Source organism: Oratosquilla oratoria, chromosome 25 (genome assembly GCF_046742065.1).
Source record: "Oratosquilla oratoria isolate Oo_2021 chromosome 25, ASM4674206v1, whole genome shotgun sequence".
Taxonomy (NCBI): Eukaryota; Metazoa; Arthropoda; class Malacostraca; order Stomatopoda; family Squillidae; genus Oratosquilla; species Oratosquilla oratoria.
This window is the reverse complement of record NC_134801.1, coordinates 27,702,152-27,715,160: the sequence shown is the minus strand read 5'-3', so window position 1 is coordinate 27,715,160 and position 13,009 is coordinate 27,702,152. Positions and strand designations below refer to the sequence as shown.

General features: G+C 40.9%; 1 protein-coding gene across 1 annotated transcript in view; it reads left to right on the top strand.

The window, feature by feature from the left end:
- Positions 1 to 1,208: 1,208 nt before the first annotated feature.
- The window catches only part of IP3K2 (Inositol 1,4,5-triphosphate kinase 2), a gene marked incomplete at its 5' end in the record, with an annotated part of 121,455 nt that continues 109,654 nt past the window's right edge, over positions 1,209 to 13,009 (top strand). Inside the window, 1 exon segment of the mRNA XM_076208552.1 lies at positions 1,209 to 1,311. Within this exon segment, the coding sequence (XP_076064667.1) occupies positions 1,209 to 1,311 (103 nt within the window).

The window sequence follows — 13,009 nt, the reverse complement described above, 5'->3', positions numbered from 1 at the left end:
CAGCCCACCGTCGACGTCAATACGAACTTGGCATGCAACATCCCACCACATGGAAATTAATTGATGGCCTGCGTAAAGTACAGAAAGATAGAGATGCATATTATGAAAAGTTACTGGCCGGTCATGAACCACCACAGAAACTAAAAAAGAATAGAGATGCAGACAGAAGAATACATGAAACTGTTCTTAGATTTGAAAACATGGATGCTGTCGTGTACTTGAGAAGTCTTGCTCATAATTACCAAATGAACTAAATAAAACTTAGTTACGTTTTTTTTTTAAGATTTTTTTTTATAAAAATATTTTATAAATAGATTAGAATATATAAACTTTGGCTGGCGCCAAATCAGCTGACGCCAAAATGAACTGAATAAAGGTATGTTACGGTTTTATAAAAAATATTAGAATATATAAACTTTGGCTGGCGCCAAAACAGCCGGCGCCCAAACTGCCGCGCCCACCTGTCAGCTGGCGACCAAACGGCCGCGCCCAATAATCATTGGTGATTAGTGTTTTTTAACCCTCAGTCACACTATCACACTGAAGAAGTGGAATCAAAATGGTGATAAAGGAGAGGTTTAAGGAGGACAGCAAAAGTTAAAAGCGATGAGTGATCTTCTCAAAGTGGAGATTATTTTGTGGCCATAAGCTGCGTGTCTCTCGCCCGTTGAGATATCTCCAGAAATAATGAATCGATCAAACTTATGTGGTCTATACCTCATACGCAGAGAGCATTACTATTTCGTCACTAATAGCCAGCGCCTTTTTTTTTTCGTTACGGGCAATATTGCACTGAAAAGGTGGAGTCATAGATGTAGTAAAGGAGAAATATAGGGAATGCAGCAGAAACGAAGGACAGTAGAGCCTAAGTGATCAACATTTCTGAGTGGAGATTAGTTTGCAATCAGGAAGGAATGCTGCGTGACTCTGATCCGTAAAGTGGCACCTAAGTTTAAAAATATGACTGCGTAAAACGTATGTGGTCCGTACCACGTAAGGGGAAAGATGAAGAGAGAGAGGTGGGGGGGGGGGGCGCTACTCCATTCATAGCAGCTACATTAGTACATCGACGAGGCGGTTGAAATCGAAGGAATGTGTACCAAGATGATTACCGTGGCCATACCTTGGCCCGTCTTTTTCATTTCGTGTCTGGCTTGCAGTTCATACCCATTTCACACCTTGGTTGACCAATGCATCGTTTGTTTCAGCCGTCGAATTGGAGGAAGGTACGCAACATTGTACAGTGGGCACCCTTCGTCCAGACGTACAAGCGCAACAAGTATCCGTGGGTCCAGCTTGCGGGTCATCATGGTGAGTTGATAAAAGGTAGTGTTTGTTAAGTGGCTCCTGCAGGTACCATCACTGAATAGAGGTTTTCAAGTAGGTCAAGAGCTTATAATATGGCTTAAATTTAAGGATTAAACTGGACACATGAGGAAATAGGCAAGAACTGGTTTACCATCAAAACGGATGACGAATGGTATAGACTTAGTGATCATGTAGTGATCACTGAAACAATAGGTTATTTCAAGAGAATATTAGATAAATTTATGGATAGGGATGGTACGTGGTAAAGCCTCGTTAACATGGGGCTAGTTTAGTAGCAGCCGCTAGTGCTGAAAGCAACTAGCAAGCTACCCCCTACTTGCCCATTGTCAACGGAAAGTTAGTCAACTTGCCTCCAAACTATCCAAATGTCAACACTTATTTGCTGGGTAAGTCAACTTGCAGCACCTAGCATTAGCGGCTACTAAACTAGCCCCGTGTTAACGAGGTTTAATGGACATGGAACTGCTTAGTGTAGGCCTTGTAGTCTCTTTCAGTCTCCTTCATTCTTATGTTCTAATATTTTGCTTCCTTGTGTCACAATGTTCTATTTCCTTTTATCAATCCGTTTCAGATATACTGGAGGAAATGCAAAAGTCTAGTATTTCCAAAAATGTTTTTTTCATAACTCAAAAACTAGTCGAAAATGCAGTGTTCTGACCTGTTACTCATTTCAGAGTTGCCAATTTTAGATTTTTTCCGAGTTGTTTCCATACAAGTTTGAACATGAACACAGTGATTTAAGGCTGTACACTGGCTTTTGTATGAGCAAGAGCCAGATAGTGAAACAGTTCACGCGAGGTGGACCAGCTGAGCGATAGTCGCACGCAGCATGTTAACCCCTTCGCCTTCCTCTCCGTGGCAATCGTCTCATAGGCAATATTACATGTTCTCATAATTTCATAAGTACATATAATGCATACACTACAACATCCAGGGTTATTGCTCCTAGGTGGTATGAATTTTTTCTACCAATATATTGTTAAAAGAGCTTACCATACAACACTCATTCAATCGTTTCATCGACAAAAATATATTTAGTGCTCTCTGACGTGCAATTTCAACCTGTTCTACTCGCATAAAATTAATACGCTAAGGCAGTTCATAGCTAGTAGTTGTTACGAACTTGAGAAATATTTTTTGTAATAGATCGTAAAGAGAGAACCTGCAGTACAACGCTAATTAATGGAATGTTGTGTAATCAAAGAAACAATTTTGTATTTGGTTATTAATCAGGAGTTCGTATACATTAATACAGCTTTTTCAGCTTTAAATATTAAGTCTCGTCTGTTTAATCATGACATAATTGGAAGATTAAAGAAAAATCTTGGACAATTTATTGTGCAGTAAATTTTGAAAAGCAGCAAGTTATTTGCTTAAATGATAAAGATATGTGCTTAGCAAAACTGAAACGCAGAATTTTCTTTGTTGAAGCCGCTGTACAGGATATGATATAGCCGTGGCCAAGATTCGAACGTAATTCCAGAATCCCCATGCGGTTACCAGATACGCGTGTAACATACGGGTGTATATTACTCAGCCAATGGTGACAGGGAGAGTGATGCGCGGGTTGGCTTGTGTAATTTATTGTAGTTGAGATACGTGTGCGTCGGCCTAAGGACGGACGTGGCGTGCTCCCCAAGTGGGGGACCGACCGCGAAAGCCTAGTGACGCGCTACAGTACAGAGGACTGAATCACTGAATGGCCTGCCCGCTCGGGGCAGGTAGAATATATACAAGGGACCGATCTGACGCCTGACCAGACGCGACCTAATTGCGGTGACCCTTCCTGGCCTTACCGAGCATTGAGTTAGATCAACTACCACACAACTCTACAATGCATCAACTTGCACTTACAAGCATGCTTATGGGGTACATGTACACCACACGCGCGCCACCACTGAGGCATGGCTTGCCCCCCCCCCCCCCCCGTAGCTCTGTTGTTTGTATTGTGTGAGTGCGGGGCTACTGCTGCCATGCTTGAGCTGTGGTGGGACGATCTCTGAGACGGCCCAGCAAGATACCATGAAAGTAATTTTTAGTACGAAAAAATCGCACTCATAAAAAATTCATATCAGGTAAGAAGAATTTGGTAATAAAAATGTTTTTACAGACTATTGTATGGATCCTCAGTGTCTCCATTAATTCTTTGGGTACCATATTCGTCTTGTACGTTTATTCTATCTGCTGCTCGGTGATTTTATTTATCTGAGGGAAACCTTTAGGATCTCCATGAGTTGGCTATCGGTCACCAAGTGATGCTGTATATATATATATATATATATATATATATATATATATATATATATATATATATATATATATATATATATATATATATATATATATATATATATATCAGAGGTAGGTACCGTTAATCTAAAACTAACCTCGTTAATCGTTAATCCATTAACAAAATAGTTAACTTCGTTAATTTAAGAAGAACGTAGCGAAAGCAACCGTGAATCCGTCACACCACTGCCCGTAGCCAGTGTTTGCTGGGGGTGTTTTCTTGGAAGATGAGGGTGAAAATGAGCTCGATGAAGTGTAGCTACTCGAATCTAAGGAAGCCTAAGCCTAGCTTTCCCATGAAAAGAAACTGCCTCCACCCTCTCCACAAACTGTACGAAGTCGGCAGTATGCTGTTTTTTTTTTTTTTCATGTGCTGTTTGAGATTGTTCAGACTTGACATGTGCCCCTTAATTAGAACAGACTACTTTTGGTAGGCAAACTTTGCAGCTGAAAATCAAATTATCTTCCTTTGAGAAAGAAGAAAGTAGTTCTAGATTGGGTTTCAAAATAACATATTTTACAAAGTTTGGTGACATGCAAAAATGAATGAAATTGAAATATTATTGGAATAGAAAATAATAAAAATAAATAAAGTGAAAACCATATTGACAATAAACCTTCATTTTCTAGTTTGAATCAGACAGACTAATTGCATTTGTTTTGAATATAAATATGTGCAAATTAAGTAACAACATAAATCAGATAAGGATCTGGTCTCTGTCAGTTTGAAAAATCAGGGTACAAACTCGGTATCAGACAGAAAAAAGAGAAATTGTTCAGGCAGAAAAACGAAATTACTAGTCATAAACCCCATGACGGCGAAGGACTCGTATTTTCTTTTGCTCTGAATTTTTCGGGCGAAGAAAGGGCTCTTATATTTGAACAAACGCAAACTACAATAAAACAGGTATGCCCAAATAAAAGGAAGAAACATTTAGACAAGGTCTAAGAGAATAATTAGGGCCTGAGAACTAACCGTAAGATCAACAGCGATACAGTAAACCCTCTATAAATTGGATATGTATAAGCCGGATATCGGATAAATCGGACTCTAGCCACCGGGTTATTTTCATCTAAATCGGACGGCGGCGATATATGCTGCGGGCATCCGATATAGTTTCCCGCTAAACCAGCCACCCACGCTAACGCACATTGCTCCTTGGTCAGTTTACGTTGTGTCGCCCTACCGGTCGGACGTACGGTCAATTGGCCTATCCTCACTTGTGTTATTCACTACCCTATTTGTACTTTGTGATGGCTTCCAAGGCTAATGCTTTGCCTTCTACATCGTCCGGAAAAGGAAGGAAAGGAGAAAAGTCTCGGCATGAGTGAGAAATTGAAGGTAATCGAGTTGTATGAAAAAGGCACCAAGAGGGGGGACCTCATGACCCAATTCGACCTTAAAAGATCAACTCTCTATGATATTTTGCAGGCCAAGGGCCGAATAAGGGAAGTGGTATAAAAAAAATGAAGGTGGAAAGGCACAGGAAGTGTTTCGCTCACGAAAACTCCACCATGAAAACTTAGACGAGGCAGTTTATAAGTGGTACGTGTAGCAGCGTGCTGAGGGGCTTCCTGGTAGAGGCCTGGACATTAGAAATACTGCACAACGCTTAGCAACTCACCTTGGGATCCAAGATTTTAAGTGCAGTGATGGGTGGCTTGGGGAACCGAGCAATCACAGACGAGTTACTGGGCATCGATGTTATTGCTGTGGACTTTTTATTGCAAAATTGCACGTGTTGATGGTGAAAGAAGGACTACATGAGTTTCAGGTGTACAATGCTGACGAGGCTGGGTTATTCCGGCGTGCTCTGCCCTGGAATACCCAGACTTTCAAAGAAATTTCAAGCACTCCTGGGCACAAAGTGTTGAAGGAGCGGCTACCAATTCTGACATGTGGAAATGCAGACGGCTCACATCATCTCAGACCTGTGATTGTCGGGAAGCTCAAGAAGTCTCGCGCCACCAAGGACATCATGAACAGGCTGCCACTGGAGTATTATGGGGCTCCTTCGGCCGGGTTCAGCCAGGGCATTGTTGAAGAATGGTTTCACCAACACTTTGATCCGGCTGTAAGGAACCACCAAGTTAATATGGAATAAAATCTGATGAAGTGAAGGCACTCCTAATTCTCTATAATGCCCCAGCTCACCCATCAGCATCCAGACTGTGTAGTATGGATGGCTTCATAAAGACATTGTTCCTCCCTCCCAACACTACCTCGATGATCTAGCCCATGGATCAAGGCATCATTGAGAGTGCCAAAAGGCACTACAGGAACATGTTCCTCGAGCAGTGCCTTGTTGTGGTTGAGGATGGGATGGATGAGCCAATAAAAACAAATCAAGGCTTACACAGTGAAAGATGCGGTATTCAACTGGGCTGAGGCTTGGAAGAAGTTACCCCTGTCAACTCTCAGAAATGGCTGGTGCAAGCTACTAAAGACCCCTAAAACTCCAGCAGCAGGCAAAGATGATTTTGAGGGGTTTGAAACTTCAAGGATGGTGGACATGATACATCAAGCTGGACAGGGGGAAATTGAGCTGGTGGACTGGGTGCAGGAGGACTGTAATGTGCCTGGTTACCACTACATGACTGACGAGGAGATAGCTGGCAGTTTGCAGAATGAATCGTAGGAGGAAGAAGATGAAGAAGAGGCAATAGGTGCGCAGCTGGTCCGTCTCTGGCAGCTGGGCTAGAAACAATTTCAACCTGCCTTAGACTCATCGATAATGTTCCGAGCCCTTGGCTGAACACAATGAGGGGCTGCGCATCATGAGGATGAAGATTCTCAAGCTGCAGTATGCAAATCAGGTTCAACAAAAATCTCGTTTTTCAAACCACTGTCCCCCGATCATGGAAGAGGCAACGCACATAGTCTGAGGAGTTAGTTGCATCCATTTCTTCAATGCAATCCATCTCTTCAATGCAATCCATATGCGGTCTCCATATCGTGTCGGACGCACCTTCAAGCAAAAGCAGCTTCAGGACAACCACGCCTATCATCTCTCGAGCAAAGAGTACGACAATTCCCGAGGTTCTAGAAGTTATTTTTGATGACAAAACATAGAAGTAACATACATAAGTACAGGTAAGTGTAGTTTAAAATTACAATTATTATCTCTAGTATACGTACTAAGTTTGGATGCTAAAAAGTGTTTTAGATATTGCGTGTGTAGCAGGATAAATCGGATAAATCAGATCCTCGGATATTTCGACAAGGAGTTCCCCCAATTGATCCGATTTATAGAGGGATTACTGTACTTTCAACAGAATCTGTCTGAGAGAAACTTGTTGCCTCTGTTAACAGATATTTTCAGTGTTGATGAAGTGTAGTAGGTTTCTTTTGAAAATATAAGCCTCGGTGAACGAGTCAGTAGAGGCTTGCAGAAACATAACTGGACATGTTAGGACATTCATTGTCCATTCTTAAGTAGCTATTTTGTACCATTAACTGGTTAGGATTCGGTATATAAACGTTGTCTTCTTCATTCTTTTGACATATTTTGGTTACACTCGTAATGCCGAGAAGTTAAAAAAAAAAGTAAAAATAATTTGTGCTGCATCATCCTGAAAGAATCTTTTTGTGATTTGCAAAAATATTCTTCCCTACCCTTCATCAAAATGCTGTGAGCATTACGTGTTAAGTGGGTGACTAAACTGAAAGTTGCCCCTCCCCCTCACAACCGCCACACGTACGCACACATTTATTGTGTCTGCAAAGCATCTGACATGATGGAGGCAAAATGCTCTTTGCTTCGGAACACAATTTCGTTTTGACAAAAATATGTATAATATAAAAACAAAAATAAAACAAGCATATTATTGTAAATCCTAATTTACTATCTGTTACGGACGCAGTACCGCTTGTCTGACATAACTTGTGCCAAAAGCTAAAGAGACATATTGGAAAAAGTACAACGGCGAGCCACAAAACTGATTCCAAATATCAAAAATAAATCATACGAAAATCGACTAAAACATGTGAAACTGTTTTCCCTAAAAAAGCGTAAACTCAGAGGAGACTTGATACAGGTTTTTAAGATTCTAAAGGGAATTGACAACATCAAAAGTGACAAAATTTTCACACTGAATGAGAATCAGTCGTGGAACAATGGTCTCAAACTGTCAGGAAATAGATTTAATTTGGAAGTAGGTAGAAACAACTTCGCCAACCGTGTACATAATGAATGGAATAAACTTCCTGCAGAGGCAGTGCAGTGTAGTTCAGTTCGAAGCTTTAGAATCATTTAGATAAACACCAAAGCGAGATGTTGAAATGACTGTCATTTATTTTATATTATTTATTTGTTTTATCATTTGTCTGTTATCATTTGCTTGCTTTACATTTATTTATTCGTTATATGTCAGTTTATTATTATTTACAATTTACTTGTTTATTATTTAACTATACCTATGCATTTATTTATTTTTATTTATTATTATCATCTATATCATTATATTATTTATTTATCATTATTATATTTTTCGCATCCGACCTAGTTATGGACCAAAAGGTCTCCTGTCGGCATGCTGCGCCTTTGTAACCTCCAAGAAACATGACACTGAATGAAATCTTGATCTCGTCTGCACTTGCTCAAGAAGCCAGCCGAATTCCTAGGTTAAAGAGCTGGAATCTTCTCTAGAATATGGCCTGGTGCTGGGTAATGAAGTTCATTCCGTTAGAAAGGCACTTTGCCGCAAATGCAACACCGAAAAGTGGCGCCTGTTTATTGACTCATCAAGAGTAAGCATGCAAAGCTGTTCTCCCCCACAATCAAAATAAGCTCCCACTCCGTTCGTGTGGCTCACGCAGCTAACATGAAGGAATAAATAGATTAAATGAATGTAAAATAAAAATGGTAACTAGTGGAATTGAGCTTTGGAAATTTCGTCCTAAACTCGTTTCACACTCGTCCTGTTCTTGTCGATTCCACGACATAAGCTCACACCCTGAATGGAAAAAAAAAAACGACAAAAGCTTACAGCCTTGATGGGAAAAAAGATAAGTTGTTTCATTTGGACCATTTGGACGCTCCACTTTTTCGGCGGTACCAAATAGACACTCTCCACTTGGAAGCTTTAAAAAGTGTGCAAAAATAAATATTATCATTAATAAGGGTTTACTATAATTGTAATTTTGTATTTTTACTAGTGTTGCCATGTTGAGTGAATATGGCCTAAATTGTCTCATTCACACACACACACACACACACACACACACACACACACACACACACACACACACACACACACACACACACACACACACACACACACACACACATATATGTTTATATAATATATATAAATATATATATATATATATATATATTATATATATATATATATATATATATATATATTATATATATATATATACTATGAATAGGGACGGGCGTCCGCAGGAATTTTTGCAGAGAGAGGGGGACAAAATTAAATTAATTTATATATGGTATAGGATTATCAGTATACTCATTTCAGATGGCCGTATTATCCACACGAGTTACTTTTTTGCGTTCATCAATTATACACTGATATACTATAACTTAAAAAATTAAAAAAATTATAAATCCATTTGAGATGCTGTGGTCCGCCGCATAGGATGAGTAAATATTTCCAATCTTTGTATATATGTACCGTATGATATATTTGTATGTATGATACAAAACAGTTTAATAAAGCAAATACTAAAATATTTTGGTCTTTTTCCACTATTATGTACGTATGTATGATATAGAAATATTTTGATATAGAAAATATAATAAAGTGTGAGCTTTTGTCGTTTTTTTCCATTAAGAGTGTGAGTGTGAGCTCTGGTCATGTGAGCTTTTGTCCGTGCACCGTTCTTGTCACCTAAATGTATTCATCTCTGAACGGTCAGAAGAAATCGACAAATTAGTCTCCGGGCTGAACTGCTCGATGACAAATCACATTTCGTTGTCTCGCATACTAATGTACTGTAGTTCGACACTACGCATTAACGCCGTTTATATTTGTCATTTTTCATATATAGTAAATATCAGAATACAAATAGGTTTCATCCATAGAAATGGTTTCTCGGAATAAAAATAATAATAATGATGATAATGATCTATATCTCCAATTGTGCAGTCATTGAGATCTTCAAAAGTAAATGCCGTGTTGCCTTATCAATTCATGATTATTTTTCCAGTATTATTTGCTAGAGAGAAGTTGAGAACCATGATATTATAAAACATAAATTATTGAGATATACTTCTGCTATGCCGACATTCCCCAATCGTCAGTAAGTCATGAAGATTGCGACCGTAAGGAAACCAGTAGACAACATTGGTGATACATCGTGATCAGCTTTATGTAGACATAATGATAATGGTATCAAAACGTATTTTTTGAGTACTGATAATATATGATGGTTATGTGGAAAAGATTTGGATAAAAAATATTGTACTGTACATACCATATAGGAGCGTGCTGCAACCACTCACGACAGCGTGCCAGTGATGTGCGTAATCGAATATTTGATTAGTCATGGAAGAAACTTTTTATTTGGTTTATTTTTCCTTAGTTATCGATAATCTGGCTTATTGCATTAGGCAAGGAAATGTTATTGATAGTGGATAAGTCAAATACGAGCATCACGAACGTTTTGCTCGTACGTCTGGCAGTGGCAACGCCGTGTTAGTCCCGAAACTTGTTTTTCTGATCAGATGCATATATTTATTTAGAGGCGTGATTTTCCTACATCAAAACAACCGATAAACAATAGTATATTCATTTGGATTTTTTTTTAAGTGTTTGAAACTAAAAAGTGAATAACAATATGACATATACTGACAGTTGCCAGATGATATGGATATGACTTTCTTACCTCATTTGCCAGCCGTTGTGCTTGCTTTCTGTCTTATTTCAAATAAAGAAAATGGAATGCAATTCTTTTTTAAGACATATACAACCTAGTCTATGTTGTTAAGTGATCAGATCGTGAATCATGTTCTTTACAGTTGCTACCCATCCCTACTGCGTAAAGGTTCAAACAGGTACTACACAGGAAAGCAACAATCACACCTGCCAGTCAGCATTATTTCAATACGTTACTCAGCACAGACATATTAGACTTTAGATGGGCTCCAGCCAAACTCCTCCCAATCAATTACTTCTCTGTCTTGTAGGCTCTCTTCATCCCTCTTGCTGACGTCATGATCATGCGGTTGCCGCCCACACACACACACACACACACACACACACACACACACACACACACACACACACACACACACACACACTGCGCTGCGAGTCGTTACTTCAACTCTCGTGGGCTGGAAGGTGTGTGTGTGTATGTATGGTACATTACCCATAGACCGGTCATATATGAGCTCTGGGCTCTTCCGGGAACTGTCGATCATGCGTCCAACACGTGATCCAAGACCATGGCGAATCACACACATACAGAAAGCCATAGATCTAGCTATAAATGAGCTCTCAGACGGTACGGTAATAGTTGTCGAATAAGAGTCCAACACTTGATCCACGACCGTGGTAAGTCACACACACGCACGCGCACACACACACATTTTTCCACACACAGTGGTGGACACTTGGAACAAACTGGACAAAACAATAGTGTGTGCAAAAATCATACACAAATTCAAAAGCAAACTAGACACTGCGAGATACAAAGGCGGGCCACACGAGCGTAGCTCCCCTTACCGTAAGATACAAGGTAAACACACACACACACACACACACACACACACACACACACACACACACACACACACACACACACACACACACACACACACACACACACACACACACACACACACACACACACACACGGGTTCGATTCCCTGGCCGGGCGGAGATGGGATAAGTGTAACCCTGTTCACCTAGCAGTGAGTAGGTACGGGACGTTAGTCAAGGAGTTGTGACCTTGCTGTCCCGGTGTGTGGTGTGTGAGTGGTCTCAGACCTACCCAGAGATCGGCTAATAAGGAGCTCTGAGCTCACTGCCGTAGGGTGGTGTCTGGCTGTCTCGACAGAGATTGCAGCAGATCCGAGGTGAATACACACACACACACACACACACACACACACACACACACACACACACGGTGGCGCGGTTGGTAGAGTCCCAGACTGTCAGTATGGCGGTACCGGCGGTACCTGGTTCGAATCCTGCCCAGGGCTGAAATTATTTCAGTATCGCTGCGCTTCGAGTCGTTACTCCAACTCTCGTGGGCGGGGAGTTGTGTGTGTGTGCGTGTAAGGTCATAGCATTACCCATAGATCGGTCATACGAGCTCTGAACTCTCTTTCGGGAGGGAAACAGCTGTCGATCACGAGTCCAACACGTGATCCAAAGACCAAGGTGAATCACACACACACACGTGCACACACACACGCGCGCACACACACATACACACACACACACACACACACACACACACACACACACACACACACACACACACACACACACACACACACACACACACACACACACAGAGAGAGTGTGGGGAGTTGGGTGTGTGTGTGCGCGTGTCATATATGAGCACTGAGCTCTCATCCGGGAGGGTTATTGACGTTCACGAATCCAACACGTGATCAAGACAATGGTGAAACACACACACACACACACACACACACACACACACACACACACACACACACACACACACACACACACACACACACACACACACGTAAAATACAACTAGGTAAATACACACACACACACACACACACACACACACACACACACACACACACACACACACACACACACACACACACACACACACACACACACACACACGCAAAACTCGTCGAAAATATTATCCGTCCATAATTGAAATAAGCATTAAGGGTGTGATTCCCAAACAAAAAGAAAACTCTAAGAAAAATACAAAGGACACCATCTAAAATGGTCCCTAGCCTAGGCGAGACATCGCGTGAGAAGAAAGAAGGGAATTAGGAGACATTATGTCCAATGAAAGATCTGGACAACGGTATCTGTATGGGACGAAACAGCAAGAGAGCTTTTTCCCCTTCATCCGCCAACTGCCCTGGGTCAAACGCAATGCAGCAAGACACAGTACATCCACAGCAAGGGCGCTTCACTTATTCGGCAACCCCCAACTCTGTCCCCTCGTGCAGAAAAAGATAAGACTGGGAGAAATCCCTTTGAACTGCGTCAAAATATCATTCACACATAAACACCCCCTACCCCCCACCCTCCATCACTCCCTTGTATAACAGTATCATCAATACACAGTCACTCTCCACAAATCCCTATCTCCTTCCTTCTTCCATCTTTGCTTAACAGACATTTCCCTCTTGCTCAGTGTCCCCTTCACCCCATCCATCCATCTCATCCTCGGCCGTCCCCTCAAGTTCACTCC